General features: G+C 34.1%; 1 protein-coding gene across 9 annotated transcripts in view; it reads right to left on the reverse strand.

Annotated features, from left to right (window-relative positions):
* Ten-m (teneurin transmembrane protein Ten-m) overlaps window positions 1–20607 on the reverse strand; it is a 125661-nt gene that overhangs the window by 19501 nt on the left and 85553 nt on the right. Inside the window, exon 2 of one of the 9 annotated variants that reach the window (XM_074253080.1) lies at window positions 6574–6603. The exons of the other annotated variants lie outside the window; for them this stretch is intronic. Within the exon in view, the coding sequence (XP_074109181.1) occupies window positions 6574–6603 (30 nt within the window). The remainder of the gene's footprint in view (window positions 1–6573; window positions 6604–20607) is intronic. 9 annotated transcript variants of the gene reach the window in all.

Below are 20607 nucleotides of genomic sequence, written 5' to 3' on the forward strand. Positions count from 1 at the left end.
CCGATTTTGGTCCGATTGAAAAAAACAGGAAATGCGGTATGAAGATTGAAGCGTATCATTAAATGAAGATCGTTAATTTCAGATGCTCCAGTGCTCCACAGATTATAATTTTAACGGGGCACGACATACGGCAAGCGGTACACATATAGTATGTTTGATAAAATAGAGAATAACAGTAGACACATGTATAATTTCTCATCCTTTGGCTCATGAATTTCGTTTAGCTGAGCGAATGCCTTGTTTGATATCATCGTTATTATTATTTTTATTATTCCAAGGGCGCTTTATTGGTGTGTAACCTGCTCACTATCCGACATCTGTTCGTAATATATATATATATATAATACCTTGTATCGTGTATCGCATATCGCTTTGCCAGATATTTTATAAAACAAATAATCCAGACTCATTCATTTTTGCTCCCCTGACAGATTCTAACCTGTTTTTGTTTACAAATTTGCTCAATCGCCTGAGATTTTTCCACATCATTGCAAGCTCACTTGACCGTTTTTTTTTTTTTTTTTTTATTATTGTATATCATTTTTATCAAAGTTATAAATTATACAACTTCAATTATTGGCTAAGGGATGATTTTTAACTACTTGGCGTTGGATCGTTCCTAGGAACCCGATATCTCCTAAAATATTAGACTTAGGACAAAAGTTATAATTACCTTTTTTATAGAAAATTAAATTTCCTACAAAAAATATTTTAAACGTTTTTCCACAGGACTGATATTTTCTGAGATACGGCTTGGTAAAGTCAAACATCGAAAATTAATTATCTCAATTTCAGAAAAAAAAAAAAAAAACAATATAATATTAATGAAAAAAGTAACCGATACTTCTCCGACAGGAAACTTCAGAAACCCTAGTGAACATCCGTTGGAGCGATAGCATCCATAACGTTCTATTTATTTTTCCATCTATTTCAAGTTAAAACTAAAACCTCGAAAAAATATATATTTCCAATCTAAATTTAAATCTATTTTTACTTTAAAAAGGGCACTACTATCTGCTTACAGATGAATAGTCTCGGGTATCTTATCGTTTTGAGTCATCGATTGAATCATCTTGCTGCTATGCATTTGGGACTAAAAGTCCAGGGCATAATTATACTTCTGTTTGTTGATCCTAAAAATTTAAATTTAAAAAGAACCCTTTGTTACTTTACGAAAGAAACAGATGGACGGGCATCGATAACAATTGCCGTTCTTAAGTGTTCCGTAATAACGTAAACAATATTCTTTTTGTTGATTCAAGTGGTTCTTACAATTTTTATTTTATTATTGTTCATAAATTTATCATATTATATTTATTTGTCACAAATATCTTTTATTTAATGCTAACAATGATATCCATTAAGAATTTTAAAAAACATTTTTTTATTTTAACGACTGTAACTTTTGAACGGTTGAGTTTATCAAAAAAATGTGAGTAATTATTTGTGTTCTACTTCTCAAGGCTGTAACTCGGAAAATATTGATCCTATTGAAAAATTTTTAAAACCTTATTTGTAGAAAATTTAATTTTCTACAAAAAAGTTCCTGACAACTGAGCTCCTAAGTCCAGTAGTTAAGAAGTTAGATGCAAAAGTATCGTCAAAGCAGGTGACGGAAGTCTGAAAAGAAACTTTGGTTTCTATTTAAAGACCCCTTTCTAAACTCACCTTTATATTTGTCTTTTACCCTCGGGTTATAGTTATTATCCACTCTCCTTTGGAATCCGTCCGTCCCTCGACTGACTGCTACCCCGACAGACTCGCAACTAACGAAATAGTAACATGAGAGCACACCGCCTAATGCGATGTAATAGGAGCAATTGTTCGTTGTCAGGCCAATTTGAGTAGCAGCCAGCAATTTGCTCTCACCCCAGAGCCGAGGGTTGAGGATCTGTCCCCTCCGGAAAAGGCGTACCACTGTCCCTTTTCATTTTTTACAAAGGGTTGACACAATTATGAACCGTATTACCCCGTAGGATTTTTTTAGAGCCAAACTAGTTTCATTTTTCGATTCCTAAGAGCATTCCGCGTAAAATGAGTACCCACAAGTATATTTTTCTTCAAATTTGACCCGTGTGCGTCGTGTGTGCTATTTTGTGCGTCGGGGGACTTTTTGACGATGTGGATACTCAAACTCCGTGGAATCGCTTGAGGAATATCGGCACAGGGTTATTTTTGAGAAAATCCAGCTGTGAAGCAACTAAAGCCCGAATAAAACCCAGATGTGCCACGTGGGGATCGAAATAGCTGAACGTGCCGGGGAATTTATGTATATCTGTAAAAACGAGGCAAGTATGTATTGTCGCTTTGGTGTAACCAGTCCCTACACAATGGACCTGCTGCTGCACAAAGGAACAAACGAGAGAGCGTGGGCGCACCATTTGCATAATCGGCCAGCAGCCGGCCACCAGTCCAAGATCTACGGCCAACTTACCCGATTACCATCTCGTTTAACTCCTTTGTTTCTACCGCTTCATTCCGAAATTTGAATTAAATTCAGTGTTTAAAAAAAAAAAAAAATTACCTCTCCGGGAATCGAACTCGCGACTTTCAGGTCGAATTTTAAATTGCGAATATCTCGGGGTCTAGTGGACCGATTTTGCCGATCAAAAGTCACTTTTGTTCCTTGAAACATTCTCTAGTCAATGGTTTAAGGCTCAAGCTAAAATCGCTTAGGTCAAAATTCACCCAAAATAATTAAATTCAATTTAATAAAAATAAATTTCTTCCAGTCATGGAGGAGTGCTCCCGAAATCAGATACCAGTCGAAACAACCTCAGTAAAATCCACCTAAACTTGTTCTCACCCCGGGGGGTAAGCCCTCGGGAAAATATTAACCCCGATCTAAAGTGCTCAGAATCGAAAAACTCGAAACTTTACGAAAAATTTAGATAGCGTAACAGTAGACTGTAGACATTAGACCAGTGGGAAAGTATACAACCGGCTCAGTTACCGGTATAACTATATATGGAGGTATCCGATTCGATGATCCGAACTTCCATCAACCGCCTAAAGTTTCGACCGAACACCTCAGGTGGTCTATCCACCCGATACCGCCCTAACTTTCGTTATATCGCTCTCAATGTCAACTTTTACTTTTGGCCCGACCTGCCCCAAGATTCACTTGCAAGTGATAACACGACCTAGAGGAAGTTGCAAGAAGTTAAGTTTTCTTTGGACGGTCAAAATTGGTCGATTAGTTTCTAAGATATCGCCATTTTTAATTCCAATTTGACCTGAGCGCCATCTACAAAAAATTAATACTACACTCTAGAGGGAGTTGTAAGGAGTTAAAATGTTCTTAATTGAGCGAAATCGGCCGAATAGGTCCCGAGATATTTACATTTTAATTTTTTTATTATTGAATCTGACGTCGCGGGTTCTAATCCTGGGTAATTTTTTTTTTTTTTTTTTTTTTTTTTTTTTTAAGGAGATTAAAACAAGTTATTTAATTTTCTTATATAAAAATTTAAATATCTCAATAAATGTACTCGTTACCACAAAGATAAACGTGAAAGCCGAGACTTAGTGGACTGGTCGGCGTTCTTAGGGCACTAAGCCGGTGAAATTTATGCGGTTACGTAGGCGTCATGCCTTAACAGTCTCAGAGTTGTCATAACACTTATTATTATAGAAATATATATACATGCCCAGTACCGGTTTAAAAGACACCCAGCCGGGTCCAGGTATCGATTACACCTGGAATCATTAGATATTTTATTTCAATATTATTGTAGAGTTAAATAAAATATTTTACCTCCGGGTTTCCGTCTAATAAAATTTAACTGCAAGAAACTTGATACTGGACACAGAGTCTGCTCGTTAAATCACGCCTTAGATCTACGCCATTTTAGTTTCAAAATTTGAAAATTGAGATTCTCAGTCGCCAGATAGAACTGCCGGCCAGCCAGAGGATATTGAATTACTTCGGGTTTCAAATCTAAAAGGTCATCTAGTGTAACCATCCGTGGTATTTATTTTTAAGAAGATAAAATAATTGATACGGAAAGAATTTTCCGTGATAAAAAACTTCCGGGATGATTTTGAAGGCTTGGGAAATTTTTTAGATAAAAATAAACCTCAGGAGGCTGTGAGTCAGACTTTGGTGATTCAAAAACACCTATCATAAGTTATTTTGGGGTAATTTGGACCGTAGTTACGGCGTTCCTAGGAAAAAGTAAGTTTAAGGACTTGGCGTGGATTTTCTCGGGCTCTAATTGAGCTAGCGAGCTCGGATTTGACTCAAAGTTTTCCTAAGACTTGCAGCTATTCAATTCTGAGCTCAAAATGAATCAAAAAAAATTTTTAACAAATTTTTCAAGGCGTTTGAAATACTCTCCTGATTTTCAAAATTTACTTAGACACATTTTGAGCTCAAAAAGGCTCAAAAAAATTGTTTTCTCCAAATTTTAGCTTAGGAGTTCAAAGCCAAGAGTCTAACGTTTCCAAAACCATCGGAATTTTATTTGTGGGGTAATTTGGACCGGAGTTACAGGGCTTTAAAGTAATAAGTGGTATTTTTTGTGTGTTTTTCCTCGAAAAAAGTTGTTTTTGTGTAAAAATTAAAACTTAACTGAGAAAATAAATAGCTCCGGACGTAGCGAAGACTGAAAAAACATAAAAAACCTACGGTTAAATTTTTATCCCTTTGGGGAAAGTTTAAAAGGATTTTTTCAGAAATAATAAAATTGCCGGAGGAATTAGTCGATTATTTTTTCAATAATAATAGATAATCCGAGAGCTGAATAAACAGTTTATTGTTCTGGCTTGGTACTTAAGAAAACTAAACACAAGCTGAAATAAATTTAAAAATTGTTCGGCTGTCATCACAAAATTTTGAAATAAAATTTTATTTAGAAAAAAAAATATCTAGATCAATTTTAACTTGAAAATTCTTGAAAAATTCCGATTGGATTATCGCCCTCTCGTATTTTTCAGCCGTAGATCTCTCGTGACCCCCTCCCCTTTTCTAGTGAGTGGCAGCCCCTTCCACTGGCCGTAAACCGAGGCGTATATTGATCGACGGAGTCGAAAGGAGAAAAAGATAAAGATAGAGAGAAAAAGAGAGAGAGAGAAAGACAAGCTGTTGAAGATCCGTTGGTAAACCTCTACCTGGGTAGGTCAATGGGGCCTTCAAGAGCCCCCAAGAGCCACGTTAACGCCGTTGATGGCTCTAGCTTTTCACTCTCCAGTCCAAAGTTAAGACCGTCTGATTTTTACACCGATACTCAAATATTTATCCCACATCTCGTGATTCTTTTTATTTATTTATTGTCAGTTAACATTGAGCGGCTTGAAAAGATATTTAAAAATTTTTTTTTCAATATTTTTAGTATAGATCTAAATACTGGGAACTCTGAGGAGTTATTTGAGCCAAACCCGAGCTCGCTAGCTCAATTAGAGCCCGAGAAAACCCACGCCAAGTACTTAAGCTCGCTTTTTCTTAGGAACGCGATAACAACGGCCCAAATTACCCCACAAATAAAATTTTGACGGTTTTGGAAACGTTAGACTCTTGGCTTTGAACTCCTGAACTAAAATTTTAAGAAAAAAATTTTTTTGAGCCTTTTTGAGGTCAAAATGTGTCTAAGTAAATTTTGAAAATCAGGAGAGTATTTCAAACGCCTTGAAAAATCTGTCAAAAATTTTTTTGATTCATTTTGAGCTCAGGATTAAGTAGCTGCAAGTCTTAGGAGAAATTTGAGCCATATCCGAGCTCGCTAGCTCAATTAGAGCCCAAGTAATCCCACGCCAAGTATTTAAACTTTTTTTTTTCGTAAAAAATGCCATTACCATCGTCCAAATTGCCCCAGAATAAATTTTAATAAGTGTTTAGAATCACCAGAGTCTGATTACACCACCCAGACTGTCGAAATTGATGTAAAAAAATTTCTAGACTGTCTTTAGGCATAAAGTCACACGGATGCCAGAGTAATTTGAATTTCTAACCACGTGTGAGTTATTTTTTATTTATATACATATATATTTATTTATTGACTCGGTTATTTTGTCAGAAAAATAAAGATAAAGATCTATTTCTAAAGCAGGTATTCAAAATAAAAAAGGTCCGTCTTTTGTAACGGACCCATCTTACTATTTAGCTTTTATTTTTTTTCTTCTTGTCGAAATATAATCCCCAACTATTCCTCGATCTAAACAATAACAGATAATTTAATAGACGTGATAAATTATTTATAACCTCCCATCAAAATATTCAATATGTAAATTATACTGATGTTTGATTATCGATAAATAAATAAAGGCGTGTCGTGTTTTTCGTGTCCCAGTCATTGAGAAAATTTTTAAACGCAATCTCACCCACAGTATCATCTTCTCCTTTCGATTCCCCGTAAAATGAGCACCCACACATAGGGGTACAAAAATTTTCAAACCTGTGTGCGTTGTGTGCGATTTTTGTGCGTCGTCTGGACTTTGACGCACATCAAAGCATGTGGGTAGTCAAATTAACGGAAATTTCCTCAGGAATTTAATGATGAGGTTATTTTTTATTTTTAGTTAAACTGTAAGACGCTAGAGGGCAAAATTGGGAGAAAAGGGATAATTTTACTTTACCAGTTTTTGGGGCTGGAAAATTCAACTCACCTGCAACAGAAAAAAAAATATATTGTCATTAATATTTAATTTCTAAATAATAGTGATAATTATTTAAATATGGCGTCTGTTTTATTTTTACAGAGCTAAACACAAAACAATGAGTAAAGTAATCGGACGATCTCGAGACGCTTCTGGGTGGCTTGAGAAATGTGTTGAGCACTTGGTACTCTTAAACTATCCTATGTGTGTCGTATTATAAGTTGAAGCATAAAGGGGCTGGCTGGTTGGCTGGCTGGCTGCTGGGAATCTGGCATCGGCGTCCTTTATCCGCCCCGAGACCCGAGACCCGAGACCCGACCACGTGCTTGCTTCTGATACTTTTTTCTTTTATATTTTCAATGACAAGTGCTTTCACTATCGCTTTCTTATCGTGATCTCCGACCTACGCATCCGCTGGGTTCAGATAAGCTCACTTTATTTCACACGCTTTTTTGTGGGAGTTACCGGATCATTTTACGGTACTTTTTTTCTCACCAGTTTTTGAAAATTCAAAATGAATCAGTGATTTTAAATCAGGGAGTCATTAGCTGTAAAATGAGTACCCTCAAGCCAGGGTTGGAAAATAGGTCGGATTATTGAAGTACAGTTTAGTGAAGTGCGATGAAGTTCGATGAAGTACAATGAAGTTTAATGAAGTACGAAAAAAATCATGTGGGTACTCATTTAACGCGTAATGACACTGAGATTATGAATGTGAATTTTGAAAATAATAAAATTGAATTGATGGCGCTACAGAGCAGAAAAACACAAAAATAAAGATAAAATATAGTTATAAAAGATATCAATAACCTCAGCTGAACTCATGAACTCTAATTTATGATGCATAATGTATCAGCTTATAGGTATGTATATCCGTCTATTATTGGCGATACAAACGATCTTATAGAGCAGAGTATAGAGTAAAGTCTTGTGCTTATTATTGTATTGGGAGCGTCTGTATTCTGTCGAAGGCCCTCAGATTTTTCTGCTCGGCAGCCAACCGTATACTCGACGTGTGGTCTTATGCTTATTACGTCTTATATATATATATATATATATTTTTTTTTTTTTTTTTTTCTATCTTTTTGTAAAGACGAGCGACCATAACTAAATGGATCGCGGGACCCAAGAATAATAATTCAAGTATTTGCGTTTTTTGTTCGCTAACAAAAGTCCGTAAGATTATCTATTTCTTTGTATGTATTTATTATTATTATTATCATCAAAATGAAAAATGATTTATTTATGTTGGTTTTAATGAAGCTAATGCTAACAATCACTGGTAATGTAATTTAAGTTCAACGTCTCTTTAATAGACCAATCGAGTTTAATAAGCGACTTTATTGTCATTAGTGTTTATTCTAACGAATTGGATGTAATTCAATGAAAAACCATAATAAAAATTTTATAAAAATATTTTTTGAAAAATAAAATGATCTATAGATCATTGATCTATAGATCCTTGATCAAAGATCTATAGATCATTTTTTTTTATTTTAATAATTTTTAAATATATATATTTAAAGGCTTCTGGCGATTGAACGCTTGGAATTATAAGCATTGGTCACGCAAAGTTTCTCATTCTGACATAACTCCATCCATAGCTTCCCTCTTAACATTACATCAACCCACGCACTATATATATAACATGACTGATATCATGATCAACAATAAGAAACAAAAGCTAATTTAACAGTTTTTATTTACGTCTATCACGACTTTAACTTTTATTATTATTACAATTAGCTTGAATTAATTATTGCAAATAGTTTTTTATTTTTAAAGTGAGACAGCCAATTAGCTTTGAGTTTAAAATATATATAATAAAATGTGTCGGAAGAGCTCTAGAGTAGAAAGATAGAAGTGAGACATGTGTGTTGTGTGTTTTGTGTGTTACTTATCTCCGTCAATCGCTCAATAAGTCGTTTATTTTTTTATTTTTTTGGGACAGATATGCATTTGTTGCTCGGGCAAAATAAATATAAATATAAACATAAAAAATGGTTTTTTTTTGTGTGTTGAATGATAAGTTTGAAGAATTTTCTTAAAAAAAGTGACCTTCAAAAGAAAAAAATAGATAAAAATAATTTTAAGAGGTTTGTTAAGGAATTTTTAGGATTCAAGTACTTGGCGCGGGTTTTCTTGGGCTCTAATTGAGCTAGTGAGCTCGGATTTGGCTCAAATAACTCCTAAGAGTTCCTAGTATCTAGTTCTGTCCTCAAAATATTGAAAAAAAATTTTTTTAATTGTTTTCAGCGACCTCAAAGTACAAAAACTAAAATTTTTATCTTTAACCGGATTTTTTAGTCTACTAGCGCCCTCTTGGGAAATATTTCTAAAGTTTTATTTAAAATTTTAACTCTTAGCTTGCATATATAAATTTATTCTTTGATCTCAGCAGATCTTTAAGCTCTATCAGTTCCAGAAAGGGAAAAGTATACTAACAGTGGATTTGTTGATTTCTCAATCGCAAAGTCGAATTGCTGGTATATGTATAAATGTTTCTGTGTGTGTGTGGGAACGTGATAATACGGGGAGAAGTTGAAACAGTGAAAGCCAAGTGAAGCTTTTGAACTGTCTTCCTACTGGGGAAATACGATACATGTACCGTAATGTCACTCGGGCCATTACATTAGCTATTTACAGAAAATCCCACTACAAATAGACGACAGTCCTTTTCTTTACTTCTCTTCTCTTCTATCTATTGCTCAGTAAAATGTTACCTCACAAACAATACATATATATTGCCAAAGGCAATACGTGAACTGTTCTGCGGAATCGAATCGACATAGCTGCCGGAAACAAATAAGAGTCCGATAAAAAATCACAAATAACATTTTCCTCTTGTTTTCCCCAGTGTCTGGAGAAACTTTGAACTATATACTTGCTACAACTCATGAAATATCTTATTTACTTCTTTAAATTATTTTTATATCATAAAAAATCTACTATTTTTATTTTATTTCCACTTTATATTGCTGAAATTTGTTTTTTTTTTTTTTTTTTCCAAAATAATTTTATATTATTAATTCTGAGATAATTACCTTTAAAATAAGTCCCCACAAGCCAAAATGTGTGATCTATAGATCATTGATCTATATATCAATGACCAATGATCTACAGGTTGCATCGAACTCTTCAATAAATGCCATGAAAAATGAGTACCCACTCGCAACAAAGTATGATCTATAGATCATAGATCAATGATCTATAGATCACTCATTATAGGGTGTGGGTACTCATTCTTCGTGAAATTTTCCGAGGATTACGAAAACATGTGATCTATAGATCATAATGTGTTCACAAAAATTTTTGCCTAGAAAATTAAAGTTAAAAATAAATTTTTTTTTTTCCCATTTAAATCTCAATTTTCCAGGAAGTTAGGGTTGAATTTCGACAACTGGAATGGGATAACAAATTCAGCGGTATGGTAATGTCGATTGAAAGCATAAAACAACCCGAGACATGCATGTAAAATGATAATAATAATAACAGTAATATAACATAAAAGATGACCATCAGAGTGGGAGCGGGTCGGGTGTGGGAGTGGATTTGTGTCGACTGGTTCAGTAGATGTTTAAATTGAATGGATCGGTAATGGGTGGTCGTGGGTGAGTACAGGTGCGGGTGAGGATTGAATTTTAAACTCACGAGTCAGTTGTTAACAATGAGGAGAACAATGCTAGCGCCATCACCAGACCCTGACAATAGATATCGCTAAAAAGGAAACCAAGTAAATACGGGCTCTGATGCCTGCTCGCCTGCCCACCGTTATTCTCATCTCAAACTCCTACTACGACGACTACTACTACTATTGCAACGCCCTCTATATAAAAGCTATAGGAATTACCTTAATGAAACTAACTGATGTTGAAACAATACTAACTGAAAGTTTATCCTCTCTCTTTCATCATAATACATGTTCAATTTACTTTTGTCTGACAATCAAATGATAATCTCATTTATTTTAACAAAAAAAATCATATTTTTCGTCTATGTAATTATTTTAACTTGAAATTAAGTTGAGAATTGAAGTCCTCGATAAATTTCACGAAAAATGACTACCTACATGCTAAAATGTGTGATCTATATATCAATGATCTATAGATCCTGGATCTAAGATCTATAGATCATGCATTTTTTTTGGGTAGTCATTTTTCATTAAATTTAACAAGGATTATGATTAAAAAATTTTTGATCTATAGATCATTGATCACTGATCTATAGATCCTTGATCAAAGATCTATAGATCCTTGATCTAAGATCTATAGATCATTTTTTTTTGGAAAAAGTCATTTTTCGTGAAATTCATCAAGAATTACGATCGCCAAAATTTTTGATCTATAGATCATTGATCAATGATCTATAGATCATTCGTTTTAGCATGTGGGTGGTCATTTTTCATGAAATTTACTGAGAATTACGATTTTCGTATAATTTCGGTGATTTGAAATTGACTTTTTTAATATACATTCACGGATTAAGTTAAATACAATACACCCGTATTTCTATTCGGAACAATTGACCCCAGGAATTATTATCGATACAAAGTACCGTGTATTGTCGAGGTTAAATTAGCGTACTCCCTTATATTTATCCGTGGGGGGTTCATACATATATATTTTGGACATTTTTTTTCCTATTGTGTGCCCGGGTATTAACAATATTCGATGATAATAACAGCAGTAGCAGTCACTGAGAAAAAAAAAGGGTCGCAAGGGGGCATTAGCATATTTATATATTGTTAAAATAGAAGGCCGTTATCCAAGATAGAGAGCATGCGATCTACCCAAAGTATTTCCAATTATTTCTTATCAGCTGATCTACAGATTAGGTATCGTGTGTCATCTCTTATTGTCAATATTCAAGCCAAGCCTTGTAAACATATAATACGGTTATTTTATTTATTAATCGATGCCCTCTATATCATTTTTTTCAAGTCAAATCACTTATTTTGATTCTTTTTATTTTTTAGCTCTTCAGCGCCATCTGAAAAATTTTTTTTGTATTTTTTTCTAAGTACTAGAGGGTCTGAGGATTACAAAAAAATTTTTTTAGAATTTTTCACCAAGTTACAGACATTTAAAAATCGACTAGAAGTACAGAAAACTAAAAATTTTAGGATTTGAGTACTTGGCGCGGAATATCTCGGGCTGTAATTGAGATAGAGACCTCAGATTGGTCTCAAATTACTCCTAAATGTTACCAGAAGCTAGAGATACCATCAAAATATTTTAAAAAAATTTTTAAATATTATTTGGAAAATTTTTAAGTTGAAACAGAATACAAATGATAGATAAAGGAAGATATTATTAATAGGAATGACTGGCAATTGGTAACTATGAATTTTAAAAATATCTTGGATGCAGATCAATCATAAGAAAAAGCTCGAGAGTCTAGACGTTTGTGTTATAAATCGCTTTCGCACTTTTACTTGCCTGGGGTGACGGTGAGAAGAGAAAAGAAGATGATATATTAAATTTCAAACGTGCGTTGGGTCATGACAGATTCACTTAACATGATTTATCGGTCGTTTTTGTATTGATTTTTTCCCTACTTTTTTAATCTTGATATTTAACCTCGAGGTTTTTACAAAACTTTCATTTTTTTTTTGCTTTTATACTTTGAGCTCAAATTGTGGCTAAAATATCAGAGATACGTTAAAAACTGCTAAAACTAATTAATAGAAAATTTTATTTCCTACAAAAAAGGTCCTCAGCAATTTTTCTCTAGCTCTATTATTTTAGGAGATATCGCGATCCTAGGAATGAGTCAATGCCAAGTAGTTGCAAAATTTAATTTCTAAGTAAATTATATTGTGATATATGTATGTTTATGGTTATAAATATTAATAATTGTAATGATCAATGAGGGCAGGATGACCAGAGGAGTAATATACAAGAGTGACAAATATCTCATTAATCATGTGATCTATTTCTGGCACCACGGACACATTATTACCAGGAATTTTGTTATTTATGCGATTTTACATTATACAACCGGGGTTGGGGTGTCCCTGGACACTGATCAATGCGCGCGAATAATATTATCCACACACTCGTGGTGTTAGTAGTTGTGAATACACTGAGGGACGCGATCTTTACTCCCGGGAGCCGATGACTCACCCCTTTTTAATTTATCTAATGACCTGGCTCTTTTTTCCACAATCTATTAAAAATTTCACCTAAGCGCCATCTATTCAAAAATAATACCATTCTCTAGAGAATTTTACAAGGAAAAAGAATAACTTTGGTTGGTCAAAATCGGCCCAGTAGTTTCCGAGATATCGTCATTTTAATTTTTTTTATTATTGGATCTGAAGTCGTGGGTTCGAATCCGGGTCAATTTTTTTTTTTTTTTTTTTCCAATTAAAAATTCTTAGGCAACCTCGAGATGGTAAATTTTAATTTTTCTAAATATATTATTATTTTTTATCCACAATTGGAGGTATTTTCTAAAATTTATTCAAGCATATACAGTTACTAAAGAGCATGTTCATGTAATCCGCTTAGTGAATGCATCAGAGTCCCTTAACTGACAATGAAACGCATCAGCTGCTCTGACTGTCATCCAAAGTCTCAAATACCAAATTCTGTTATGCTACTGTTAACTCGGACATCTTAATCTCCCATTGAAATGATCTGAAGTTCTAGAGCTCACAATCTTATACACAGCTTCGGATTTGGGTAATTCGACGACCAGATAAGCCTTATTACAGTCTGTAACTCAACACAAGATCCGATACCATCTACATGCCCAAAAAAAGTATAAAAAAAAAATATTCATTGTTGCGTAATAGAAAAATTAAAATTCTTAAATTAAAAAAAAAAAAAAGTAATCAGAAAGTACAAACATGGACGCTTATTTACTGGGATGTAATTACTCACTTGTGTTTATATTTGTCTGATTATTATTATTATTATTATTATTAGGTTTATTGCGGGAAATTTAGAATGAGTAAACATCAACTAATGAACTTTCTTATTAGTCTTCATACTTTGAGCCGGATTTTCGGCTTAAATATCAGAGAAACGTTAAAAACTCCTTGGATGTTTTTTTAGAAAATTTTATTCCTTACAAAAAAGGTCCTTAGCAATTTTTTTTAACTCTGATATTTTAGGAGATATCGCACTCCTACAAAAGAACCAAATGCCAAGTAGTTGAAAATCGGGTGTTCTACTTTTCAAGGCTGTAACTCCTAAACTATTAGTCCTACAAAAATTCATGTAAGATATTTTTTGTAGAAAATTTAACCCTCTATAAAAAGGTATCAACAACTTTGGCCCTAGCTCCAATATTTTAGGAGATATCGGGTTCCTAGGAACGAGTGAATCTAATTCTTGGGCAAAATATGTGAAAAATACCTCAGTAATGGCTTCTAGGGCATTAAACCCTTGACAAAAAAGTCCCTGTTGCCTTGAAACTGGGCCCATTAGTTACCGAGATAATATAAATAATAGCTTAGCCCGAAGCGGAGGCGTTAACTCGTGGGAGATGTACGATAATTCAAATCAAGTAGATTTCCCATAACACAAGAGGTTGCGAGTTTAAGGGACCAGTACTTGCAAAAGTACGCTCGGGGGCTCTAAAAAATAAGGATTATCATGAATCATGATTTGATGTTGTTACTCTTAGCTCGCAGCTTGCGCACCTGCCTACAGGAGATTATTCTTCGGTTGTCTTTTCCTGCACCTGCTTAGCTTCAATTTGAAAGGTAATATACCAAGTTGCAAAAAATTTACAAAGAATTTCGTATTTGCAGCTCATTACGCTGACAGTCAAAGTACTTGAGAATTTTTGTTCCACAAACTGTCGCAACTGCAAGCCATGATTGTTGGCTCCAAATTACACGACTTTGTTGCAAATTACCCAAATTACGGGGTTCGAATTTTTTAGGTTAGATTTTTGGCTTAAATATCAAAGATATGCAAAGTTTGCCCCTAAGCTTTTGTATGAAATTTTACTAAATAGATATATTTTTTCAGAATGTTTCTAGCAGTGAGAAAAAAAATCAACCATGCGCCACCTATCAGAATTTTGAAAAACTAAAATAAAAAATAAATATTCCTAACACTCAAAAACACACTTAACGCCGTAGGCGGCGGCTTTGATCGACTTTAATGCTCTGGTATTATCCTCTATATCAACTACGGTATGCAGCCGTTATCCTCGGGCAAGTAATATCTCCCACTCACTGTCTCATGCTTTCACCGCTGGATCTTCACACCTGTTTAATATTATTTTTCGCGCATATATATATATATATATATATATATATATATATATATATATATATATATATATATATTATTAATAACGACATTAACTATCAGTACCAATCACTCAGTTATTAACCTCATTACTTTCGAATAATAACTCTCAGCTGATCAACAATCCGTGATTTTACACAAAATTCAACTTTCAAATTTTGACCTCCTGCAACTACCTTAAAAAATTTTTTTTATAAAAATCATCTCCAGGGGGTCAAACTAGACACTTTAAGATTTGAAAATCATTTTTCAAAACTCTGTTATCTCAATTTGAACCTAAGATACAGCGCTCCTAGGAACAAGCTCTTGTTTTTCGTTTTTGAGTACTTGGCGCCATTTTTCTCAGCTCCTGTTCATTTTACCCCAAAAGCCACAGAGAACAAATTTATTGTCGACACTTCAAGCTTTAAGATAGTTCTCTCAAAATTTGATTATCTTAATTTGAATCCGAGATGCAGCCTTTTGAAATTTGACCTTGGATTATTCAGAATTTGTTAATTGTAAAAAATGTTAAAATTGGGGGATTTTTATTACTTAGCGTGGCGTATTTAATTATCTACGGTGGTATTGTTCCATAAGGGAGGTAGTAGGAGTAATTATAAAATTAAATGGAATATTTTGATCGGTATTTGCTTTCGGGAATTCCGTAATTGCTGTCGTGTCGTCTCAAAATCTCTTCTTAGCAATCTGCCGGCGTTAATTGTCGTCGTACGGCTTTGTTGTCCTCAATTAAGACTAAGACGGCTTTAAATTCCAAGCTTATTATCATTATTAATAACTTAATCGAGTAATGAACTCGATGATTTTACGGTCAATAAATATTATTTATATTATATATTTATACGAAAGAATAAACAAATGGATATTTCAATTTAATCGTATATCATTGTCAAAAAAGTTGTCCAACTGAATTTTTTTTACCCTGAAATATCAAACTTTCGGAAGTCGGGTAATAATTCAACAACTTTTAGACAACAGATAACTTTTTAAAGAATCTTGATATCTGGAAGAATTGATTTCGATTAGAGATGCTTCATTTATTTTTCGAAGTGAATATTGATGAAAGCTAGAGATTTGTTTCCAAAACTGTAATATACAGAATTTGAAGAGGAAAAAGGAAAACTTTTGTTGGTCAAAATCGGCCCAGTAGTTTAGGAGATATCGCCATTTTTAATTTTAATTTGACCTGAGCGCCATCTACAAAAAAGTGATACTACGCTCTAGAGGGAGTTATAAGGAGTTATAATATCCTTGGTTGGTCAAAATTGGACCAATAGTTTCTAAAATATCGTCATTTTAATATTTTTATTATAGAATCTGAAGTTGTGGGTTTAAATCCTGGACAATTATTTTTTTTTTTTTTAATTTGAAATTCTTAATTAATTGAAGCTTATGGAGTTAAATTTTAATTATTCTAATCCTAAAATTCGAAAAAATTTTTATAAATTTAATTTAACCTTGAAAATTAAGGATTTCGAGGATTTGGGTACTTGGCGCGCTATATCTCGGGTTCTAATTGAGTTATTGAGCTCTAGTTTGGCTCAAATTACTCCTAAGAGTTTCTAGTATATAGATCTAACGTAAAAATACTTAGAAAAAAATTTTCCAAACCATTTTGACAGGCTCCGAATAAAAAAAAACCAAAATTTCACCTTCTTAAAATAATTTTCCAGTTAATTACTGCCTTGAAAAGATCAAAAGAAATGATTAAAATTGTTTACCCTCTTTGAAAACGTCTTTATTAATAGTGATCCGCATAAGCAAGAATCGTGAATCATAATTTTATTTTTACTCGACGTCAAAACTTACGTTACGCTTCCTTTCATCTCGTCTGTCATACGGAACGGAAGTAAAAGCTCTGAACCCTCAACTCTAGTCTGTTCAACACTAGTGAACTCTAGTTCGCATCACTCGATTTAATCTCACCGTCTCTCTTCTACCCTTTGGCAGTTCACCTCCCAAGTCTGCAACCGACTCTACCGTAAATCGCACATGACCACACGGCCTTTGCACTCCGCGAGACCGATAAAAAACCAGCTTAAAAAAAATACCCGCAAAAAATTCTAATGATAAAGAAAAAAAAATTGTTGAGGTCACAGTCTACTTTCTTATCAAAGTATTTTTTTCTAATACCCGACTGAAAAAATGGATTTAAAAATTCAGGAACCTTTTTCAGAGACGCCGAGGTCAACTGAGAGCAGACTTATGCACACTGGACTTATTATAACGAGAAAAGTTACCCCGAAGCTATCCGCTATCGGAATAGAAAGGGATAACTCCGGGTCTGCATAACCCATGTTGTTACGTCTCAGCCTCGGGGTTTTTAACTTTAGATAATACTGGCTGCTTTCCTTCTCCTCGGTTTAATCTTTTTTTGTCTGACAATCCTCGGAAGTCGCCAATATCTCGAAAAGTTTATTTATCTTTATTTTATACTCCCTAGTGGTCAGAATAAATATTTAAACAAATTTTAAAATCAAAAAAATTAAAATTTTACCTTAGAAGCTTCAGTAGATTAAGAATTTTCAATTAAAAAAAAAAAATAATAAAAAAAACTTTGACCGAGATTGGAACCCACGACGTTCGATTCAATAATAAAAAAATTAAAATGACGATATCTCAGAAACTACTGGACCGATTTTGACGAACCAAAGGTATTTTAACTCCTTATAACTTCCTCTAGGGTGTGTTATCATTTTTTTGTAGATGGCGCTCAGGTTAAATTGAAATTAAAAATGGCGATATCTTGGAAACTACTGGAGTGATTTTGTCCAACCAAAATTTATTTATCTTTTTGTAACTTCCTCTAGGCCCCATTATCACTATTGAATAAAAATCTTTTAGATAAAAATTTAAACGGCTTTGATAAAAAAAAAAAAAAACTGTCAAGTGTAATTGAAGTTAGGAAGATTGTGATAAAGAAAAACGAAATTCCATTTCCTGGAGCCCCGAGGGCGCAGTGAACTTAGTCTTTAATTTTCTCAGATCTTGTCCCTCCTGTAAATTTATTTAGGATAAAAAGGTTACCGTCCCTCAAAGAAATTATTAAGCACAGAGGATCGCGGTGAAAAATTCAAAGGACAGGAGAAATTTATCAATATCAGTGTCGGTTAGTGTTGGCAGTATTTATAGCGGATTCCACCGGCGGAATCAGCTATCGACAGTTCACGGTTGATCGCCTTCCCTCCTGTACACTAAATTTCAGCAACAGCGACAATAAACCTGGCGCGAATCTTCACCCCGACACAACGAAACACCAAAACACCGATGGGAAACTCACCCTCTGCGGTCAGCCAGTCTCAATTCGACGCCCCAGGATATTAATAGGCATAGTTTATGGACTCCCTTTCTCTCCAAATAGCATCTATACTATTTCCCGCGTGATTAGTCACGGATTACAACGCTTACCGTCAAAAAATTCCGTCAAAATTTTCAATTCATTTTGAAGACATTTGAAGATATTTAAAGACTTAAAAATGTGTCTTTAAATGAAATGCAAGTGAATAATAAATTTAGAGGAGAGTTTAGTATGTGAGAGACGACTGAGAGAGTGAATTGGCAACTGATGTGTGTAAATTAACAAGGACTGGATTTATTTATAAATCGGGTTGCTGGAGGAATACATCGGCTTTAAACGTGACTCGTTGTCTTGCTTGGAAGTTTCAGTTAGACAAAGTAGGTTCGTAGAGGAGGAGGATGAGGAGGAGGAGGAGGGGGGGGGGACATTGCCACCATTACGCGTCTTGGACAATCAGTGGAAGACAAACGCGAGGAATACTGATGATACTGTCGTTTGTTTTGTCTTCTCTTTCTCCGATTTCGGCGCCTAGCTCGGTAGAAAAAAAAAATATATATATATATCAAGGCTGAATGTAGAGTTTGTTGAAAAAGTTTCTTATTCGTTGGTGATTTGCATCCGAGGAAGAAGTAAAGAATGAAGGGAGAAAATTAGGCTCTGGGAGTGCTACGACTTTCAATTGAGCTTGGACTTTTTCCAAAGTTACTCTACCTGGGTTCCCTCCGGCTAAGTCTGCTTACTTTATTTCTCTTTATTTACAAGAAAGGACTTTTTTTTGAGTGATCCAAGATTAGCTAGTTCTTAACTTAAGGAACAAAAATATAAAAACTTTTTCCTTGGTTACTTTATTTTGTCCGAATAATTTTTTTAAAATACTTTAAGGGCATATCTAGATCCTAGGAACTTTGACGAAAATTTTGAGTCCTATTAGAGGTCTCTAGCTTAATTATAACCCGAGAAATATTGCGCCAAGTACCGAAAATTCTTGAAATTTTAGATTTTAAAAAAAGAAACACTTTATAAAAAGTGTTTCGCAAACAGTAAAAAGCTCCCAAGAGTGATTACTAGAAAAGTAACCTCTATTGTTAAGAATTTTTTCTACCCGGATGTTTAAGTTATTTATTGTCTAAAAGTAAATTTCTCAGAGAGTCTACAAACAGTCGCGGTTCAAAAGTTTTACAAATAACGCCGCATTACTAGATTAAAACCTCTTTCTGTCGTTCTCAGTTGTGATCTTTTCGCAAAGTGCTATTGACATAAAAAAGTCTCTTGTTTCTGAAATTTAAAAAGATATTCCGATTATTAAAGTCAATTATTTACTGAATTTTCTCACTTTGTACTACTAAAGTGCTTTTACTGCCTTTAGTGGTGGATAGTTTTTTTAATTGACGCTGACTAGTTCTAGATAAGACTTTTAGATATCCAAAACACTCCCCAAAGTCCTAAAAATATTCAGCCAATCCTGAGTTAGAAAGCTCCTAAGAAACCTCAATATCGATTTCACCAGCGAATTGAATAATAAACAAGTTAAACAAGCTAATTTATTAATACTGTAAATCAACTCTCGTTATAAATTAAATTCTTATTGTCCCCAGAATTTGATAGCAACTTCTATTTTTACTTTGCAGGAAGTGACGAGATTTCGAGCTATTTAATTTTTTTTAAATCATATTTTATCAATCGATAAAAATTCTTCCGTTTCCTCGGCCCACGGCTTCCTCGTTTTATCTTTATCACTGCGCATCCGTTTTTTAATTTTTTACATTAATTACAAGAGAAATAATTTTATAAAAATAAAAAAAAAAAAACTTTGGCCGAGATTCGAACCCGTGACCTTCGACTTACTCCTAAGAAATTAAAATGCCGATATCTCATAAACTATTGGTCCGATTTTGACCAACCAAAGATACTTTAACTCCTTATAACTCCTTCTAGAACGTAGTATAATTTTTTTGTAGGTGGCGCTCAGGTCAAATTGAAATTAAAAATGGCGATATTTCCGAAATTACTGGACCGATTTCGACCGATAAAAGTTATTTTTGTTCCTTATAAAAATATCCATCCTTCGACATGACTCACGAGCAAAAACGGGGCAAATTGGACATACCCGAAAGGATGGGAAAAATGGGAAAACGAGTAATTCGGAGCTTTTAGTCGGGAACAATGGGTTTAAAGTTGTCTAGTCAAATAATTGCATAAATGGGGTAGCAAAGGGAAGTAAAATGAAGGGTAGCGGTGAAGAGGGGATGTTGGAGGTTGGAGCTTGGAGCTCGGAATCGGAGTCGCGATCAATTGTATTGTGAAACTGGTGGTACAGCAACTGCTACTGCATTGTCGGTATAAAGTTGAGAATTATACATTGGAAACTTGGGAGGCCAGGAAGGAAGGAAGGAAGGAAGGAAGAAAAGATAGAAGCTGGGTAGATTCGGATATGGACGTACGTAT

The sequence above is a fragment of the Cotesia typhae genome, unplaced genomic scaffold, assembly GCF_013202065.1.
Source record: "Cotesia typhae breed Kobodo isofemale line unplaced genomic scaffold, CoteBio_Ctyphae scaffold_121, whole genome shotgun sequence".
Classification (NCBI taxonomy): domain Eukaryota; kingdom Metazoa; phylum Arthropoda; class Insecta; order Hymenoptera; family Braconidae; genus Cotesia; species Cotesia typhae.